The sequence below is a fragment of the Macrotis lagotis genome, chromosome 1, assembly GCF_037893015.1.
Source record: "Macrotis lagotis isolate mMagLag1 chromosome 1, bilby.v1.9.chrom.fasta, whole genome shotgun sequence".
Lineage (NCBI taxonomy): Eukaryota > Metazoa > Chordata > Mammalia > Peramelemorphia > Peramelidae > Macrotis > Macrotis lagotis.
This window is the reverse complement of record NC_133658.1, coordinates 2,967,517-2,981,431: the sequence shown is the minus strand read 5'-3', so window position 1 is coordinate 2,981,431 and position 13,915 is coordinate 2,967,517. Positions and strand designations below refer to the sequence as shown.

Sequence of the window (13,915 nt, the reverse complement as noted above, 5' to 3'; positions counted from 1 at the left end):
AGTTTGAATTCTGCCTCAGGCCCTTTCTAGCAGCACCTAGGATAAATTGCAGAATCCCACTCTCTTATCTGTAAAAAGAGGGAAGTGGGTTTGACAGACCCAAAGGCTCCATATTGTTCTAAATGTTCTAAAAGACTCCTAGGTACACAGAAGAGGATACTCTTATCCAAGTATCAAAGAGAATGGATGGCCAAGGATTTTATCTAACTCCAAAACCCACACTAAATGAGTTCCAAAAAAAAATGCTCTAAACCATTACTTATTAGAGAAATGCAAATTAAAACAACTGAGGTACCACAGACTGACTAATATGACAGAAATGGGAAATGGGAAATACTGAAAGGGATGTAGGAAAACCAGTACACTAATGCACTCTTGGGGGAGTTGTGAACTGATCCAACCATTCTGAAGGGCAATGTGGAACTACACCCAAAGGGTTCCAAAATGGCCTACCCTTCGATCCAGCAACACAACTACTAGGGCTCTAGCCAAGAGAGATCATTACAAAGGCAAAAGGACCCACACGTACAAAAAATATTTAAGGCAATTTTGTTTTAGTGGCAAAGAATTAGAAACTGAAAGGGATGGCCCATCAATTTGGGAATAGCTGAACAAACTGTGGTATATGAATAAGGGAATAGTATTGTTCTGAAAGAAATGATGAGCAGATTTTGGAAAAACCCAGCAAGATTTACATGAACTGATGCTGAGTGAAGTCAGCAGAACCAAGAGAACACTCTATACAGTTATAACACTGTGAGATGATCTTCTCAGCAATACAGTGACCAAAGCCAATCCCAAGAGATTTGTGATGGAAAATGCAATTCACAACGAGAGAAAGAACTATGGAGTTGGAATAGTATACTATTTTCACTTTTTGAAATTTTTATTTTTCTTTCTATGGTTTTCCCCCTTTTGTCAAGGTTCTTCTTTTACAACCTGACAATATGGAAATGTCAAGTATTTGTCAAATATATCAAATCACTTGCTGTCCTAGGAAGGGGAAGGAGAAAACTAAATTTGTAACAGAATCTTATAGAAAATTATCTTTAGGGGCAGCTAGGTGGCGCAGTGCCCTGGAGTCAGGAGTACCTGGGTTCAAATCTGGTCTCAGACACTTAATTACCTAGCTGTGTAGCCTTGGGCAAGCTACTTAACCCCATTTGCCTTTGCAAAAACCTAAAAAAAAAAATGATCTTCATATGTAACTGGAAAAAATTTTTTTAATGGAAAGAAAAAGATTGATCCACTTTTACTTGTTCTTTAATGGTCTTAATCCTGCCCAAGGTTGACCCCTCTAATCTGCTCAAAAAATCTCCTTCAATCCCATCTCCTCCAGTAGACTATCCTCTCCATTATCTCCTTTCTCACTTGGATTCAGTCTCTCCCTCTACTGGCTCCTTCCCTTCTGCCTGTAAACATGTCTCTCTGATCCTGAAAAACCACCCTCTTCTCTTGACCCTTCCATTCCCTACTATTTTCATCTACAATCACAAGCTTCCATTTCCTCCCTGAAATCTTTTCCTCATCTTCAGTTTCCACCAAAACAGCTCTAAAATGATCAATAATCTCTCTCCTCTCTTTCCTTGCTAATCCACTCCCATGGATTTAAAGACTGTTTCTCTGCAGGATGGTTCTCAAATCCAACCTCAGAAAGAGTCATCCTGACTCTAGACCCAGGCCTAGCAGACATGCTAAATTCATTTTCCTCCCCTTTCCCGGACCCCTTCTACCAGCCCTCTTGCTGTGTCATCTCAGTCCTAGGCTCCAGCCTAGGAATCACTCTCAAGTCTGGAACCAAAGCAGTGCCAAGGTCTGGAGGTTTCACCTCTTCAGCTTCCCCCTCTGCTGCCCCCACCCCCCTCCTCTGGTCCTGACCTCACCCTGGTGCAGGGCTTCATTCTCTCACGATCCTGGACTATGGCAATAGTTGCTGTCTTCCCTTCCCTCCCCCACCCCACTCCATACTCCAATCAGTCCTCCAAGTAGAGGTCTGACCAAGTCACTCTCTACTCAATAAACTCCAGTGCCTCCTGTCTCCAGGAACAAATGCAAAATGTTCTGCTTGACATTCAAACTCCTTCATCAATGAGCCCCCTCTCACCCACCCAGAATTCTTACTTCCTCCTGGACCCATACTTGTTGATCCAGTGGCATTGGTCTTCCAGTTGTCCTTGGCTCTGGGCATTTTCTCTATCTGTTCTGTCAACTCAACTCTGACTAATAACCTCCCCGGCTCCCTTTAAGGCCCAACCAACTTCTCCCTACCAGCAGGAAACCCATCTTAACACGTGTGAGCAATGTAGGATGACAGCTAACAAGATCAACACACTCTGGCTGTGTCCCTTGAAGTCTTAGGAGATGAGTCAAGTCCCACTGGGTCTACCATCTTTAGTGTCGAGCCTCAAAATTTGGTAAGGTCATTGAGAAGCTGGAAAGCCATAGGAGGCCTTAAAGTCCTGCTGCCTGTGTGTGGACCGCACAACAGATTATCTGGAAGAGAAGGCTCTGGGGGATACAATGGGCACTTTCAAATATTTAAGGGACTCTACTAGAAAGGGAGGGGCAGCTAGGGGGAGCAGTGGATAAAGTACTAGGCCTGGAGAGAAGAAGACTGGAGTTCAAATCCAACTTCAAGTACTTCCTAGCTGTTGTGACTCTGAGCAAGTCACTTCACCTTGGTTGCCTCAGTTTCCTCATCTGTCAAATGATCTGGAGAAGAAAATAGCAAACCACTCCAGTATATCTTTGCAAAGAAAACCCCATATGGGGTCCCGCAGAGTTGGGCATGATTGAAACATGAAAATGATCCTATTTGTTTTGTTTACTTCTAACACCCAATCTGAAGAGAGAACAAGAGCAAAGGAATTACATGCAGAGGGCCACTTTGGGCCCAGACAGCAGGGAGGAAGTTTCCAGTCTACAGGGGCGGGTTCCTTTTCTGTTTAGACTGAGAAATAGAAGGCAGAGGGAAGAGCACCAACCTCAATAGATAAAGACTGTAAATTACTGCCCACCTCCTTGTGTTGCTGATCACATCATCTGGGGGTCCCACTCCCCTTCTCAAAATGAAGGCCCTTACTGACCAGGAAGCTCCCTTCCAACCTAAATCAATCATCCCGTGGTCCTTTTGCTTCAGTTTCTTTGATGCTGCAGGTATACAAAGTAGTTGCTCTGAGACTTTTAGAAGATAAAATCTAATTCTTTCTTTGGCTAGAACTCTGGAAACTTATTGCTTTGTAAAAATTTTGACAATATAATTAGATGTCTATGTAATCCTGTGTATTTCATTTTTACAGTTAACTTTATTTTTCTAAGAGGAACCCAGATTGCCGCAAGGTTCCATGACATGGCATTCCATGACACAGAACCTTTACACTCCAAACTGAAAACTCAGCTTGAAACAAAAAATCCTAAACTGGTTAAGCTTATTATTAGCTGACTCCTCAGCCAGGATCCTACACTCCAGCTTCTCACACCAACCTTCAAGTTTTCTCCTGGCCCACTCAATATTTAGTGCCCGGTAGGTGCTGAGCACTGCATGATGAGGTGTGGTCCTCCTCTGAAGAACTCCCAAGCTAACAAGAAACCAAGAGACAGTATGAATCAGGAGCAAGGGGGCCAGAGGGAAATGACCATGTGTTTGCCCCAGCCCCCTCCTCAACCGGGCAGAGCCTGCAAGGAGCTCTCCAATGTTCACCTCCACCCTCCCCAAAGGGGGAAAAGGGTGCTTCAGAGTTCATTTGATCTTGCAAGATGAGGTTTTGGGAGGGGCTTGTATGGCTTAAAAGTCGTTAAAGTGGGGCAGCTAGGTGGCGCAGTGGATAAAGCACCAGCCCTGGAGTCAGGAGGCCCTGAGTTCAAATCCGGCCTCAGTCACTTAATAATTACCTAGCTGTGTGGCCTTGGGTAAGCCACTTAACCCCATTTGCCTTGCAAAAACCTAAAAAAAAAAAAGATGAGGTTTTAGGAACAATGGACAAGTCCAAAGGAACAGCCAGGTGGGAAATGATGTCGGGAACTTTGTTCAGCTCAGGACAAAATTGACTGGAGGGGGGAAACTGAACCCCAGCAGGAAGTAAGGAGGGCCCAAACCAAGATGGCAACAGAGTCAGAAAGGAAAAGGGAGCACATCTACACTGAAGACGTTCACAAGATCTGCCAAGGACCTGATAACTGAGTGGATATAAGAGTGAGGACTCCCAGATGACAGGTAGGTCAGAAGCTGGAGGACTAGGAGGACGGAGGTCCACTTGACAGCAATACAGACCTAGAAGACTGGAGGGTGGTTTGGGAGAAAGCTATTAAGCTGTCTATGGCATGCATCCCTCCTCTTGGAGCGGCTGGGCGCTGTACCTGCATTCAAACACTTCTCTGCCTTACCAGTTCTGACATCCAATCGATGCTGCCCACACCGCTCTCTATAACCTAGTCTTGCCCCATGAGAATGCAAACTCTTATGAGTCTTTGTGTTTGTGGTGCTTAGCAGAGGGTCCAGCACACACAGAGGAAGCACTTAAATGCTGTTCAAACATTCATTTAGGTTTCTGATTTGGCTTGGGGTAAACCATCATTTTACTTTTGGCCTTAATAAACTCCATCAATATCTCAACAGAATTAAAATGCCATCTAATGTTTTTCAAAATTAAAAGACTGTCATCATCAGGAAACAAATATCTAGAATACATTGCTGCATTTTTAAAATTAAAACTACACAACTAGTGTATGGTGCTAGTGGTTATCTAACATATCTACTATATTTCCCAGTGATCCCTACCAAACGAACTACAAATGTCAAATTCAACTGGAGTGGTTAACCTCCCAAGGCCTTCTATTGAAACTTGAATAGAGGGGGCGGCTAGGTGGCACAGTGGATAAAGCACCAGCCCTGGAGTCAGGAGTACCTGGGTTCAAATCCAGTCTCAGACACTTAATAATTACCTAGCCATGTGGCCTTGGGCAAGCCACTTAATCCTATTTGCCTTGCAAAAAACCCTAAAAAAAAACAAAAAAATGAAACTTGAATAGAAGAAACTAGAATGGTCACTGATATAGTAAAGGAATTTTATTCTCATATAGTTTTCTGAATTGCACAGAATGAAAAGTATCCTAAAGTTCCTAAGTGTCCCACATACTACTACAAGCATTCCCTAAGCCTCTCTAGGTCAGGTCATGGGAACCCAAGCTCCCAAACCCAAATCCTTGCTCCTCAGCAATGGGCTCTGGAGTAGTGAGGAGGGATCCACAAAGATATGTGCTCATTCACCCTCAAATGAGTGAACAGTGAGGATGGATGGGGGTTGCCAAGAGAAGCTTCCTGTAACAAGAATAGTCCAAGGCAGACAGGCTGGGCAATGGCCCAGAGGAGGGAGATGCTCATCCTAAGGGGCACCCACAGCCCCTGCCATCACTGGCACATCTCTCTCCCTGTGCACATGGCCAAGCCACCACTTCAGCTCAGACCACCCAACTGATATTCCACATCCCAGGCCTGTCCAATTCATTCCTCTTTTCTAAAACTTGACCATCTAAAGGGGAAAGAACAACCAACCATAGACAATAAAGTTCTATGAGGTTGGAGGCCAAGAGCAATTGGAGAAAGAAAGCAACTCTGGCCAGGTCAATGATCCCCAAAGTCTCAGAAGCGGAGGAGTGACAAGGCCAAACATATGGCTCCAAGCAAGTGTGTAGCTGAGGTCAGTTCCCAACAGCAGACCTCTCAGGGTTTTGACACCATTAAGGAGCTGGTGGAGGACTGGAAGGTGGACTATAATCAGGCAGGTGGTGAGAGGGTTCCTGCCCTACTCAGGGCCAGGGCTCAAGTGCTGGCCATGTGCCCATGGGAGATGAAGGTACAAAAAGAATTGTCCAAATGAATCCAGAAAGTTAGAAAGTGGAGTTGGGTTTGGGGAGAACAGAGTGGCCCTGATTTGGAGATGCAGCCAACTGAACCTGAGCAGCTAAACAAGGGTATGCCCAGAAATAAATGACCCTACGAGTGCTGATGAGATCACCAAGAACAGAAAATGTCCAGAGGGTAAAGAGGACTCTGACCCAGAGGATCAAGGAGAGGCTGCAGGTCACTGAGAAGGAGGAAGTCTGAGGCAAGCTTGCTCCAGTCTTCACAACTCTTCGCAGGGGCTCTGGCCCAAGGGTCATGGAGAAGAAGTTTGGGGGTGCTGAGTAGAGAGAAGAATCACTATCTTCTCAGATATCCCTACTGAGAGGTACAAAAGGGGTGCTAGTGAAAGCCAGGAGGAGATAACACAAATGGGCAATGGACCCAGGAGAGGTAGAAGACAGTAAAGACATGAGAAGCACAGCCAGGCTCGAGGGACCCAGGAGAGCCCAGCTCGTTCCAGGCTATCCCTTCTCTTTCCCCCCAGGGCTCAGAACTCAAATGGACCCATTCTTTTTTTCCTCCACAGTTGCCCACAGGGCCTTCTCCCCCAATAGGGTTTCTTTCTCCCACAAACCCCACAGCAGCCCCCCCCACTGCCCCAGTGTGGTCTAGTCTCCATTAAGGATCACTACATCCCTGCTGTCTGATCAGCTCCACAAAGACAAAGTGAAGGTGTATATAGTAGGGGTGCTCTCCCCTACGACTCCCTTAGCTCGTCAAGGGACTTGGGGGTATGCTCTGGAACATCAAGAATAGCAATACTGTGGGGGGGGGGGGGCACGCCTCGATGTAGGGAAAGGGGGATTAGAGGAACACAGATTAAGTCATAGAAAGTCATCACTTACGAGGAGTACCCCAAGCAGTCTCTCTCCATTCATCGTCCCCAAGAAAGACGCTTTTTTGTCCATCTTTTGTGGAATCATCAGGTTCCCAAAATTTTTTGGTAGGCAAAAGCTATTATGGAAAGAAGAAAATGATAATGTTTAATCTTTGCCATAAGCACCAAGATTCACCATGCAATCAAAGAGAAAGCATTTTAATACATTTAATACTTAAAAAAACTACTTTAAGCAAATATGGGAGGGGAACACCCCATTCACTCCTATGTCATATTCCAAAAAGATGCATAAAACTGCTCCTCCTCTGCCCCGGTGGTTCTATATTTTGGCCTTATTCTCAAATCAAGAAGCTGAAAACATGAATTTGTACAAATGTGTTCACAGCACCACTGGGGAAGGTACTAGGAATGGGAAGCGACAGACAGATCACGAGAGAGCAGCCAAACACACCAGCCACGAGGACATCATGGAGTTTTAACAGGCAAAAAAAAAAAAAAGGAAAGAGGTGACAGATGTAATGAGCTAAGAGGGTCAGAGAGATATAGGGGGTCTGAAGACCTGGGTTCCCCTCTGCCTGGGAGGCCCCGGACCTAATGAAGTCCAAGCCTGTTCCTCAACTACCTGAAGGGGAGGACCTTCCCAAATGAGTAGTTCCCCTCTGGCTGAGGCCAAAGAAAATATGCCAGGCATAGGACATCATCAGTGCCAAAATACAGAGAGGACAATGGTAATCAAGTTCAAACGTACACCAAAAAAAATGAAAGGGGAATTAGACTAAATAAATAGTAGAAGAGGCAGAAGACAGGAATGAAAGGCTGTTTAAGAGGGAAAAATTTTACTTTTACTGATTTTTAAAAACCCCTTTAAATCTATGGCCACCAATCAGTCAACTTTGTGGACAGGGCTGGGGGGCCAAAAACAAAACGAGAGTTCCCAAAGTCCTCCTGGAACAACAGGATGCCTTCTCTCCTGGATAGATCAAGCCCTTCCCACAATCCATCACTTCTGCTCGGTGCTAACTTTCCAGTCAAGGAAGTCCACTTCAAGATGCTACAGAAAATCTTTCTTTTGTTCTATCTGCTCCCCAGTGAATGGAGCAAAGAGAACAGAAGCTGCCTCCCAAAGGGCACCCTCTAGGCGCCCATGAGATGGCTCAAGAGAAGTTGACTCGGCCATGGCCACCAGCTAGCAGAGCCTCTGGCTGAATGGGAAATTAAGTCTGAGGTCCCAGACAAGTAGTTTTCTTTGAATGCTAAGCTACCTCCCCCACAAAAGGACAAATTATGAGAAACATGGAGGGAATACCAAGGCCCAGCAGAAAAGGGACAGGGGAGCATAAGGGGAGCAGGACAGGAATGAGAAGACAAGGTCAAAGCTACCTTCCTAATAATACTGAGACATGAATTCCTAAGATACTGTCTATAGTTCTGACTCACATACACAACAACTTTTAGGTTCTTGAAAATTTTTAAGCAAGTATAAAAAAGCAAGACTAAAAAATGTGCGATTTACTGATCTAGAACAATCCCCTCATTTATTTAAAAAAGTTTATGACTACTTTTTCATATGGCTCACATTTTCCAACATATCCTCACTTTCCCTTCCAAAGATCCATTCCTTTTTTTTAAAAGATATAGTTTATTAAAATTCATCACTATCTCCTACTTCTGGCATCCAGAATTGAAATGACTTCTCAGAGGTCAAACATGGAGGGAACCCAAATCTCCACATCTGCATCATCCAGGGCTTCTTTCTCTCCCCAATCTTCTGAGAATACATTCCTATCTGTAAGAAGGATTCCCAGGCTTTTCTTGACTTCGTGAATTCTATCCTCTTCTTGCCACTGTTGGTCAGGATTTGGACAGTGGTAGTGAGAAAAAAGATTGTAGACCTGGACTGGAAACCATTAGCCTTGTTTCTCCTCTGATCCCTCCCTGTGTGATCACAAGGCCTTGCCTGTGAAAAGTTCTACAATGTTTAGTCCCTACTTCCCATAAGTTCAAATGAGTCAAGGGATGCTCAACTAACTCCTAACAGAATCTAATTTTCACTTGCACAAAAGCACCACAAACAGCCAGCTCTGTCTGCCCTAGACTACAGAAATGGCATTCAACTCTACACATATTCAGTCAGTGAACACAGCAGTGAACACTCAATTTTATCAAACTATGTTCCAGATTCAATGGAGTACAAGGCTTCTCCACTGGACTTTAATCCCAAAGGCTGGCTCCCATATGTTTCTCCTTTAGTCAGCAAAACTAACCTAGACCATCCATATGACAGATTAAGTTAGAAGGCAAGTCCTTTATCCCTCCAATTTGTCTTTTACAAGCCCTCACATCAGATAAGAAACTGAAATCCCTCTAACAAATGTGCCCTGCCCATGGCACAACACTGACTTCAAGCAAGTTTCTCATTCCAGGATTTTCACAACAGATGCTTTGCTAAGTCAAATTTTTAATGCGACTCAAGGGCGAAAAAAATGTCCCAAGCTTTTCTGAAATGCCTCTGAATTCCAGGCATATACTACTGACCCCACAGGTGTCGTCACCTCTTGAAATGGCTTTAGCAGGCTCCTCACAATTTCCAAATAAGCTACAAGCTTGTAGAACTAAGAGGCCAAGAAGGCCAGAAACCCCCTGCACAAGGTTTTCCACTGTTTAATGCAGCTTACTCACAAGTCCTGAAAGCCCTACAGCCCACTCAGACTCCATCTCCACTGAAAACAAGCTTTCTCCCACATCCCAATAGCCGCTGCCGTCTCCGTCTCCTCCTCCTCCCTGTCACCCCATAAGACTGTGATCACGGATCTGCCTTCTCGACCCTGGAGCATCATCCCCGGTCTCTGGGATCATCTTGGTTGCTTGGCACTCTGGGGCAACTCCCCAGCTGCTCATCTTTCAGGCTGCCGTGTTTCAATCCCATCTTCGGAGCTGGAGGGGCCCTTGCTCTGATTCTCTGCTGAACCATGGAGATCTCCAAAGGAAGGAGAACTCCTCTGGCACAAATGGCTCCTCCTCTTCAGGGTTCACAGTCCATGTTCACAGAACAGCCTTCTGAGAAGACAGTCTAGGACTGGGTCAAGAACTCAGGTCAAGCACACTGGTCTCGACTTTGCCATCAGGCACCAAGCCAGAACTCTTCCTCTACTTGGGTCTGGTTTGGGACCTCTTCCATACAACCTTCTCGTTGCCAAGATGCTCACAGAGCACTGCTGTTCCCTCGCCCCCTTCCTCAAGCTCTAGGACATGGTATGATAAAGGAAAAGGACTCAAGAGCTGAGGTCAGTAAGGGAGGTGTTTCAAGCTAAGACTTTAAATGACTTCTCAGAGGTCATTTCTCATTCCCCAAACACTTCAAGTTGAGCTGTGATCCCAGGGTGGGAGTACCTCCCTTAATCACTGCAATGTTTAGTCAGTCAATCCCTTCTATCCGCTGATCAGAAGGCTAAGTCAACAAAGACATCCCTCTTCCTGGGCCACTCAGACAAAACATCCTCTGGATTACAAACTGAAATGGCTAGAGCTCTGGGCACAAAACTGAGGCAAATTCAACCCAACTAATGGAAAAGAAAATTTGAAAAGAAAAACAAACAAAAAACATAAAAGCCAAGTCCAAAGGGATGGAGGCTCACTGAATTATCTATTCTCATCCTCATCACCACGAAGGGGCATCCCATCAATATGCAGGGCTCTGAACCTTAGATGTCAAGAGTTCCAGTTACTTCCTAGAAAGTGAATATGCCAAGTTAGAGAACAGCAAAATCCCATTTTGCACAATGGTTAGGACCCAGGGGAGTCTATGAAAAAGACTTTTTTTTATAAAAACAGGAGTTAGAGATTGAAGAAAATAACAAAGAAAAACTTCATGGATGCTGACACTTACTTACTTCAACACTTAAGTTTACAGAGTGGAAGGAATTCTGGGGTGGAACAAAAACACCTCACCTGTCAGAGGGCAGGAGGAGAGGAAGGCTGGTGAGAGACCCCCACAGGCAAAGAAGGAAATCCCTGAAGGTTCCTAGCTGCCTGTGAGACGGGGAAAGACAGAAAGGCTGGTGGGAGACAGATAGCCAGAGAAGAAAAGCTGCACAGGTTTCTGAGCCACCTGTCACAGGGGGCAGAATTAAGGGGGGATCAGATGACAAAAAAGGAAATGTGACTTTGAACAGCAGAAGTTTCTCACGTGGCTTTTTGTCTTTTAAATGACTAAAAGGAAATGAGGCTGTGATAGCAGCTACACCCACCAGGGAGCAGTTCGAATTATAAACAAGAGGATACTGCAACCCCTCCAATTTCACAAAAAACTCACTTCTCTATGGAAGAGGTTCCCAATAAATGGGATTTGGCAGTAACTACATTTCCTATAATAATAGAACTGCACCATTTTCCCTGGAAGGAAAGCTGTCCAGCACCCCTTTTCCCAGGTAGCATTTAAGTCATGGATAGTGAGGCTACCGAATTGTCTTGGCTAGTCCCAGATCCTGGGTTTCCCTCTTCTCCCTTTCCAAGAACATGGCTGGTGTATGTGTAGAAGAACAAAGCATACGTGAATGCAGAGCCTGAGGTCAGTGGGGAGGCATGAGCTGGTCCCTTCAACTCGGCAGCTTGCCCCCAGACTGTTCCATATGATTTCTTGGAGGGTGAGAAGAAGCACTAGGTTGCAGGGTCTGGTTCCTTTGCCTCTTTTCTCTACCTACCCTGGATGCCAACATTGCCCACCATGTCACCTGTCTGCAAGGAGGCAGGGGGATTGCTGCAAGATCATGTCCCTGGCCTGGGACCCAGACTGACTTGGCTATATAGCAGACCTTTGGCACTGGGTTTGGAAAAGGGGAGGGGAGGCTAGAGGCCTGGTCTTGTCCTGCTAGGGAGAAGCTGGCCCGGAACCTTGTGAGCCTTGGCAAAGCTCTCAGCTGGACTGAACATCAGCACTGTGTGAGATACTGCAGACAACAACATGGAAGCCATTAGGAAGCTTACTGTCATCAGTGAACGCTTCTTGAACTACTACCCAGCGGAGCACTCCACAGTGTTAGTGTGAAAGGAGCTGAACTAGAGTCAAAAAGACCCAAGTTCAAAGCCTCAAGTCTTTGGGTGACTTGGCCAAGACAAGGAATCTCCCTGGGGTCTCAGCTCACTCATGCATAAAAGAGAAATAAGACCCATAATCACTTATTTAATAGTTATTAGAAGAATTAATGATTAAAGGTGGGCAAAGCATTCTGTAAACCTTAAGGTCCAGAGACATATTAGCTTGTATTAGGCAGCTTCCCTCCAAGATATGTTGGGGGGGGGGGGGGCTGATCCATGCTTGGCCACAAAAGCAGAGTAGGAAAGGGCCTGACCTGCAGCCTAAGCTACCCACGGGGTTCCCCTTCTACCAGGCTCTCTGGCAAACTGTGCAAATCACCACTGTGAGAACCCACAACCACAAAGAGCTGTCAATTTAAACTTGGGGGGAGGGGAAGAGGACATGAACAGCACAGTTGGGGCACTTGAGAAAAACTCCTGCCCCTTTCAACCTGTCCACCAATTTCTCACTGAGGTTTCCGGGGACCGAGTCCAAAGTCTTCAGTGACCTTTCGGGGTCTGTAAATATTTACCTCTCCCATTCCCCGAGATTCTAATGCAAGAGCTTGAAAATCATGATTCATTTCATCCACAGATCAAACCTGTTGGGCAATAAAAAGAAAAAAACAAAATTAGACTCTTCTGCAGAAGACCGCCTTGGGCATTTCTGCTTCCCCCTCCCCTCAAAGACAGACTGGGGCAGAGCTGCAGCATTCTCTCTCTAACAAAGATGTGCAGCATTGCCAGTCTCAGTGAATTAATGATGTTTAAGATTTCTGAAGTTATCACTTCCCTCATCTGAATCCATCAATTCCAATAGAATGGAAGTTTCATTAAGCCCTTTTTTTACCCCCGCCCATTTAACATACATATGCCAACCAAAGCCCAGAGAACAGACCCAACCTTGGACTTATGTCCAAGGGCACACCTCATAGCTCCCCTACAAGGGGCTTCAGGGGAACACCTCGCCACTCAGAAGGGGTCTCCACCAAGTGCCTCAACAACAACTTCCTTCTCCTCCCTTAGGTGTCTTTTTGACCAAGTCCTGAGGCTAGTGTCTTTTCTTCCTTCCTCCTTGCCTGTCCAGGGGCAAGGACCCTTGTCAGCAAAGAGATCCCCCTCCCCCTCATCACACACTCCTCTATTCAACCCCTTATTACCAAGTGGTCCTTTTCTCATTTCTCCAGGACAGAGAAAAGGCCAAGAAGCAGCAGAACCTCTCCTGCTCTCTGCCTTCCCACAAGGCTCAGCTCCTACAACAAGTCGAAGAGGAAGCACTTTCAAGTCTGCCAAAGTTTTCTGACAGGTGAAAGTCATTCAATCATCACAAGAACTCCAGAAGGAAGGTGGGACTCTTATGCCCATTTTTCAGATGAAGAAACAATAGCTCCTGCAGACTGATTCTCCAGACCCCTGCCCCGACCCCTGCACCTCTCAGGCGGGCCCAAAGCTGGCATTCACCATCGCCCATCTGCATGGCTCTGCACAGATTTGATCCAACACCTCTCCGCCCTCCCACAAGGCTGAAGAGGCCAACTAAAGGACACACATGATCTGCCTAGCAAAGCTTCTCTGGATGGACTGAAAGTGAAAAGATGATTGAAAAAACAAGCTAGATCTGGTAGAGAGCAAGAGGCAGCAGTGAAAGACACCAGTGATGTAGACATCTGCTCCCGTTCTCTAAAGGGAAGATAACCACAAGCCTGTTCTTGCTAAGATCTCCATCAACGAGGGGAAAAGAGCATCATTTTAGAGTCTATGATAGAGTCAAGAGAGGAAAAAGTCAGATCCTGTGTGCCACTGGAAGAAAAGACTTCACAGGTTTCAGAAACAGGAGAAGCAGGAAGATCTCATGGACCCCAATTCTGGACAAAAGGAAGCTAAGAAGGGATGCAAAGAGCTTAAGAAAACAATTCCTGAAGAAAAAGGAAGTTATTCTACAAAATTAAAGCTGACACACAGAGGGAGCTCAAATCCACTTGAATTTAAGAGCTCTGTCAACAGAAGAGAGAAGGGTAGGCAAGCAACAGAGGATAAACAGAGGCAGAGCACCATCCTACAAAATACCCTTGCACAGTCATGTTAAAAGTCCAAAGACTGAG

The 13,915-nt window shown here is 45.6% G+C and overlaps 1 protein-coding gene across 5 annotated transcripts in view; it reads right to left on the bottom strand.

Moving 5' to 3' along the window:
• The window catches only part of PUM2 (pumilio RNA binding family member 2), a 72,901-nt gene that overhangs the window by 44,556 nt on the left and 14,430 nt on the right, over positions 1-13,915 (bottom strand). For 3 of the 5 annotated variants that reach the window (XM_074194906.1, XM_074194897.1, XM_074194913.1), the window contains exons 2-3: positions 12,347-12,415; positions 6,748-6,856 (exon numbers count right to left, since the gene is read on the bottom strand). In XM_074194906.1, the coding sequence (XP_074051007.1) occupies positions 6,748-6,856; positions 12,347-12,397 (160 nt within the window). In that variant the 5' untranslated portion in view covers positions 12,398-12,415. Of the gene's footprint in view, positions 1-6,747; positions 6,857-10,688; positions 10,770-12,346; positions 12,416-13,915 lie in introns of those variants that run through there. The other 2 variants (XM_074194930.1, XM_074194921.1) reach the window with 1 other exon arrangement.